The sequence below is a fragment of the Austrofundulus limnaeus genome, unplaced genomic scaffold (assembly GCF_001266775.1).
Source record: "Austrofundulus limnaeus strain Quisiro unplaced genomic scaffold, Austrofundulus_limnaeus-1.0 Scaffold100, whole genome shotgun sequence".
Taxonomy (NCBI): Eukaryota; Metazoa; Chordata; class Actinopteri; order Cyprinodontiformes; family Rivulidae; genus Austrofundulus; species Austrofundulus limnaeus.
The window spans coordinates 527,885-534,686 of NW_013952502.1; the positions used below are offsets into that span (position 1 = coordinate 527,885).

At 41.6% G+C, this 6,802-nt stretch overlaps 1 protein-coding gene across 1 annotated transcript; it reads left to right on the forward strand.

Annotated features, from left to right (window-relative positions):
* The first annotated feature begins 1,125 nt into the window (after nucleotides 1–1,125).
* On the forward strand, nucleotides 1,126–5,126 carry si:ch73-174h16.4 (leucine-rich repeat-containing protein 14). The gene is made up of 3 exons (XM_014013326.1): nucleotides 1,126–1,634; nucleotides 1,794–2,624; nucleotides 3,922–5,126. Exons 1-3 carry the CDS (start codon nucleotides 1,357–1,359, stop codon nucleotides 4,487–4,489), a joined length of 1,677 nt encoding a protein of 558 aa, XP_013868780.1. The 5' UTR covers nucleotides 1,126–1,356; the 3' UTR covers nucleotides 4,490–5,126.
* The last annotated feature ends 1,676 nt before the right edge of the window (nucleotides 5,127–6,802 follow it).

Below are 6,802 nucleotides of genomic sequence, written 5' to 3' on the forward strand. Positions count from 1 at the left end.
TGAAGTGAAACACTGAGCAGATGGAGGCAGAACGCAGAGTGATACATAATCCAAGGTTGATGGAACATTCAAATGGAAATGTGCATTCTTTGTACTCTTCTATAAGGTTAGAAAAGTTTTCTCTCTTTTTTCTAAAGCAAAGAAAGTATATACTACATTGATGTTCTGATCCTAACTTACTGAAGCTGTGGGACACGTGTGGGGTTTATTTCACAACAAATAAGATCATGTTCATGGTGGCAGCTCCTGATGGAAAATTTGTCAAAATACCCACTAAGCTGTGGCAAAATTATAACAAACAAAATAACAAGGCATTAGCATCCAGTCATTTATGCATTAATGGCATACTAAGATGAATTGGTTTTGTTTTAATGTGTGCAGTGACTGGTGTAATGAAAGTTGTTAGTGGCTGCGCCCTGTTTAACATTTGTTCAACAGCTTAAGAAAAAGATCAAAGTAAATCTATTGAAGCCAGTTTTCTTTATTTATGCTTAATGAAAACCACTATGATAAAAAAAAATGTATTAATGGTTTAAAGCTGTAGATGGTACTGGTATAAGATGTGCATTTGGGGGGCAACAGCCTCCCAAATGATCTTTTAGCACCATCTAGTGGCGATTATTATTTGCTACATAAAAACACCAAAAAATTCTCAAATAAAACAAAAAAAAAAAAAAAGGGGGGGGGGGGGCAAACACTAAAAGGTAATAGAAGCAAAACATTAAATCAAAGCTAAACTTAGCTAAAAACTTAAAGCAGCAAAACACAAGCTAAAAGCTAAAAGTAGAAAAAAGACTGAGGTAAAGGCAGCAAAGTCTAGTTAAAAACTAAATAGACATGTAAAAAGACAATGAAATGTAAGTATGTAGCAGATTTTAAAGCGAAAGTGGGATTTGAACTAATTAAAGAGTTTTCATTGTAGCTATAAACAAATTTGTAAATTGGGTGGTAGTCAGTGCTGTGGATTCGATTCGATTCAAAAGTATCTTTTGAAAAGAACAAAGGCTAAAAAAACCTAAAGTGACGCACATAATCCTCACTGAACTCCCAAAAGGCCACAATCAGACGTATGTGCGTGCTTACGTYAAGACGTTGCGTAAGGAAAAAACAAACAAACGTAAACATTCCTGCAACTATAGGGTTAGCTTAGCTAACCTGAGCTTCATGCTCCTCAGTCAGCTCAGTACAAGTTATTTTTTATTTTTATTCAGGATGGCAGATATGAAATGATGCTATAAAATTATTTTTGATGCTTTACGGGAGTATCCAGCTCCTGGCTGAAAGTTAGAGACGGATCTTGTTACTTCAGCGGAGCCGCTAGCTTAAAGAGTAGTTCCTACATTTTTTCCCCCTAAAATGGTGCTTACCTTGGTGAGACTGTGTGCCGGAGAGGTGGTAAGGGACCACAGCTCGTCCCCCAGCTGGTTGAGGTGTGTACCCCGGGAGCTGTACGGAGCGCTGCTGGAGGCCGCCTTCGCCTGCTGCAGACCGCTGGCGGTGGGTGAGCTGGTGCAGCGGTGGCCTGAACGGACCCTCCGCGTAGGAGGCCGGAGGAAACCGGGACAAGCGGCGCCAAATCGGCTCTGTATTCAGGCTATGCTGCTTTCAGTTGTCAAAGGACTGTTGGACCAAAGGTGAGAAATTGCGCCGCTAACTTTGTTACATCTCAAGTGAATGTTGTAAAAATAATGCACGTAATAGAAACGCCTATTTTCTAATCCTTAAGTGAAAGCTTTTATTTTGAAATCCTCAATCATGATTTGTGATTTCAGTATTGTTTACACTTTTTCTAGGTCTGCTCTGCAAGTGCTGGACATCTGTGGACTGCAGGGAGACGAGGGAGGAACGGGGGACCCAATGGGAGGCTGGTCTCTGACTGTTGCCCTCTGTACCATGGTTGTTCAGGCCAGAGCTGGAGCGCTGAGGAACCAGAGGAAAGAAGGAGACAGAGAGAGGAAACGGTTCTCAGCGCTAGAAAGAGAAAGGGATTTGAAAAAAGAAAGAGGGAATAGAAAGGCAGGGAAAGAACTCAGTGGTGATGGTATGTGCAGTAACAGAGAAAAGACTGCATCAACATGTCTTGTAAGAGAAGAAGAGACAACTGTAGGTGTCAGAAGGAGGATGGAGATGGAAAGGAAAAGAGAGACTGCAGCGACAGAAGGAAGTAAAAGTGAACTAGAAGAAGAGGAGGCGAAGTGGGATGTGCTGGTTCATGTCAGAGCTGATCTTTTTGTTAACGCCCGATCGTGGGAGCGTGTTCGCGTGGCTCTTGGCACACCAGGGCCCTTGAAGCTGCATTGCAGATACCTGCGGGTGGAAGAGATTTCAGTGGCGAGTATCAGAACCCTACTGAACCTGCTGCCTTCTAGGGGTCTCGTGGGCGTCGACGTTCGCTACAGCAGCCTCGGGGTGGCTGGCTTGGCAGAGCTGCTGCCTCTTCTCTCCACCTTCCCTGAACTGAATTCCCTTCGCCTGCATTACTGTAACCTGGACATTCGTAGAGACTGCTTTGGCCAGGAGGAGTTGCTGAGGAACCTGTCCCAGGGGCTGGCACAGCTCAAAGAACTGAGGCGGCTCAGCCTCACTGCTCTGCGGCTGCCTGGACAGCTGAGAGTGTTGCTCAGGTATTACCTGCTAACCTATGTATCAGTGCTAATAGCAAACATTTTCTGTGAGCCTGAGAAATAGCACAACGTCAAGGTTTTCCTCAGTGTTCTTCATGTTAGACGTATGGAAATATAAAGCAACAATTTCCAGTTAGGGTGTCCCGATATCAGTTTTCCAAAATCGAGTACAAGTACTTCCATTTGGGCACTTGCTAATACTGAGCACCGTTACCAAGTACTTACTGAGTTAGATCATAAACATTGCACAATGATTATAAAAACACATTTATTTTTATTTCATGTCTACGTCTGTGAGATGAGGTACATGGATCGATCCAAGTAATAACAATACCAACCTCGAGACATGCTGTTAAAATATTCTACTGCCACATGTCTTCAGCTACTAACAGAAGTCCAGTTGCTTTGTCTTTGATTATTTATTGTGTCCTGGATGATTAAAAATCCACAGGAACGTATGCTARTAATATTGGAATCGGATCGTATCGATACTAAAGTTAAAGGATCAACACTTTTGTGAGAAAAATAGTGTTCTTTTACTGAAATCRTGTCTTAACCAGRCAGAAACYACATGAATGTTAAAATGATTAAAATGTGAAGAGAATAGACCATACAACCRCCACTTTAGTTAGTTATATTTTCAGCACGTTGCCCTCATTCCATAAATACACGCAGACCAGAGGATGGTTCAAATGTATTGAACTAAACAAGCATGTCAGATGATTATTTAATCACCTCTGGTTGCACAACTTCAGAGCTGATATGTAGCATCCACAGATAGACTTGTTTACGTTTGTAAACAGTGTCCTGAATGTAACGTCACGTCGTCTTCTACGCAGGCGAGTCAGATTGATGGAATAAAACCTTCCTACTGGAGTCTAATGGAAGTTGCATTTATTTGAATGTCCATGCAAAAGAAATAGTATCAGTTCTGGGTATTGGATCATTTTGAATGAGTACTTAATTTWAAAAATGTTGGTATCAGRCCCATTACCAGYATCTGTATTGGGGAGGTTTACTACAATGTTATTTCGCTGTTGACTGAAAAACAGAACTATCCCATTTAAATACCGTATTATTTAAATTTTGACATTTAGCATCAAGTAATTATGTTACATTGCAGAAAATCAAGACTAGTTAGCAAACCTAAAAGCAAAATGACAAGTTTATCTAATTAAAAAAAAACTGAATTGTTTTATTGTTGCTAGCTTAGTGTACAGTAAGCATTTAGTGTGTACATATCTTACAGTTTTTTTTAGTAGAGTTGTTCTTAAAGGTTTTCTTGGTTTTGTTCCAGCTCACTGCCTCAGCCTTTAGAGATCCTGGAGCTGCCATATTTGAGCCTGAGTCCCGCTGACCTGGCCTATCTGTCGTGCAGCCATCACGCCRTCACACTGCAGCAGCTGGATCTAAGTGGAAACCGTCTGGATGAAAACACCCTGCCCTCGATTCGACGGCTCCTCTCTCAGGCTTCCAGCAGCCTGCAGCATCTTTCTCTTAGTGGCTGTGGCCTGACTGATGCTCTTCTGGGTCTCTTACTGCCCTCACTCGGAGGTTGCTGGGCCCTCAAGAGCTTAGCTTTAGCCTTGAACCCACTCTCCATGGCAGGACTTAAGGATCTGGTGCGAACAGCAGTGAGAATGCACTCCCTCCGACATTTACTCCACCCCAACCCGCTGGAGGACTACCAGCCGGGGCTCCCAGATCTGCCCTCCAGTGCTCAGCTGTTGGACTGGCCTCTGGATGAAGCCACTGATATAAACATGACCAGCAGCCAGCTGAACAGATTGCTCAAAGAAAGTGGACGTTCTGACCTCTTCCTGACCTGTGACTTGCTCAATTACGATAAAGATTTACTAGAGTAGAACAGAGGTCAGGGGTCCGTTTCAGGTCATTCGTCGACACAACAGAGCATTTCACAAAAGCCTTGACAATCAAATGAAAAGCACGTGAAAAATAGCTCATACCTCTACAAACCGTCAAAATGTTAGTTTTAAGGTTGAACTAACAGGATGTAATTACGTGGGTGGCATTGCACAAACCTACTTGTCCACCAAATCAACACGTGGCAGCAATAATTAAATTGTAATTTGTATAAAATTGACAGTTAATTTGTRCACACACAAATGGCTGATCAGTGATAAGTTGCTGTCCAATCAGAGCTACTAGGTTAATGCATTATCTTGTCTTGTTTGACTTTGTCAATGCAACTGTACCAAATAAGGACTTGTGAATTAAAATGTGACAATTGTTTAATAACTTTTTCCARTCTGTCAGGACCATTTTGTTACTTGTGAATACCACTTTTTAATCTTTTGTAGTGGAAATTGAATGCACCCGCATTATATAGCTATAGATATATATTTTAAATTTTATACCAGGTATTTGATTTACTATTTTACTCATCTTTGTGCTGTATTGTTTGAGTGCCTGTTTTGAAATCTTTATAAATACATTTTCTGCACTCACCAGCATCATGCAAATAAATTGGTGCTATGTCTACCAACGAAATGCTCTTATATTCTGAAATACACAGGATAAATCAGACATAAAGCATTGTCATTTATTGGTTAGATGGTTTCAGAGTTAATTGTGGTGGTATTGACAGGCTAGTTTTTTGGGGCGTGGTCTGTAGTACTCAACCAAAGACTGCTGCATAATGAAGTAGTGCTGTCTCAACACTGATACACCTGGGAGTGTTCGTTCCCAGTCCTCTGCCTTTMCATTCTTGCATCAAAGTCATTGGATTAGTGAGTGTGTTGACCTGAAGCACTGTACCTGCCTCAGTTACAGCCAACATAATCTCTATGTACATGCAGTAATCAGCACACAAAATCCTGTCCTTTGACTTGAAAGAAGTCAGTACTGCTCCGATATGAACAGATACCATCATGACTTATAAAAGTCAYGCAGAGCCCAGTCTGGCCCCCACACTTTTATGGACAGGCCTTGGGAAGYGATGTTCAAACAGTCCACTTGACAGCAGTATTCCATCGCAGTAATGTTACTGCAATTTAAAAAAAAGGTGGTCAAAGTCTAAAACGTCCATCATCGGTTTATAAGGTGTACCTTAGCAACCTTTCACCATCAAATTCAGTACGACCATAAATTTCACTTTTATAAAGTGTAAAATATACAGATATATCAAAAAGAAAAATAAGTAGGTCCTCTGGATGGGTTCTTGAGTGAAACGTTTCGTCTCTCCTCCATGAGACTTCTTCAGTCTGATGAGTTTCAGGTGAACTCAGCCTTATAAGCCCTGCCTCCACCTGGACAAACAGGTTAGTCACATGCAAAATAGGGCCATCGACTAACAATAGGCTTGATTAGCTCTATTGTTCATWGAGGGTCATGTGCCCCATCACCTGACCCGTGCCGTGTTATGTGTATGTAGTGAGTGCAAGCGGGCTTTTTTTTAACTTCCCCTTGTTTTTGTCTCTTTCCCTCTTTGTCTTGGTATCATTGGAACCCTGATTCATACCTTTTGCTCACAGGGGGCTGAGTCATACTTATAATAACAGCCTTGTTGGAGGAGGACAACTGGACACGCTGGCCTCCATCTCTGTTTAATGGTGGACTTTTTTTTCACGAAGATGRCTTCCTTTACTCCTCTCTCAAACCAATGTTCCTCTCTATCAAGGATGAGAACATCTTCATCCYTGAAAGAGTGACCGCTGGCCTGTAGATGAGTGTAAACTGCAGAGTCCTGACCCGACGATGTACACTAGTCTGTGCTGGCTCATTCCTTTGAACAGTGGTTGTTTTGTTTCCCCGATGTATAATTGATCACAGTCCTCCTGACACTTAACAGCATATACTATACAGAATCACTCTGTTTTTGCTGGGGAACTGGATCTTTGGGGTGAATCTTTGTCGCAACATGTTTTGGGGTTTGAAAGCCACTTGGACGTCATGTTTAGAGAATAAACGTCTCAGTTTCTCTGAAACTCCCACCATATATGGAATGACAACAGGTTTGGGTCTGGGTTTAGGGTCTTTCTGAAGACTGAAGAAGTCTCTTGGAGGAGAGACGAAATGTTTCACCAAAGAAGAACCCATCCAGAGGACCTATTTATTTTTTCTTTTTGATTTTTTTTTCAACCTGGATTACTGAGATGCATCAGGTAATACACAGACATACAGTATATTGTACATGTGTTGATTCATAACATGTTTAA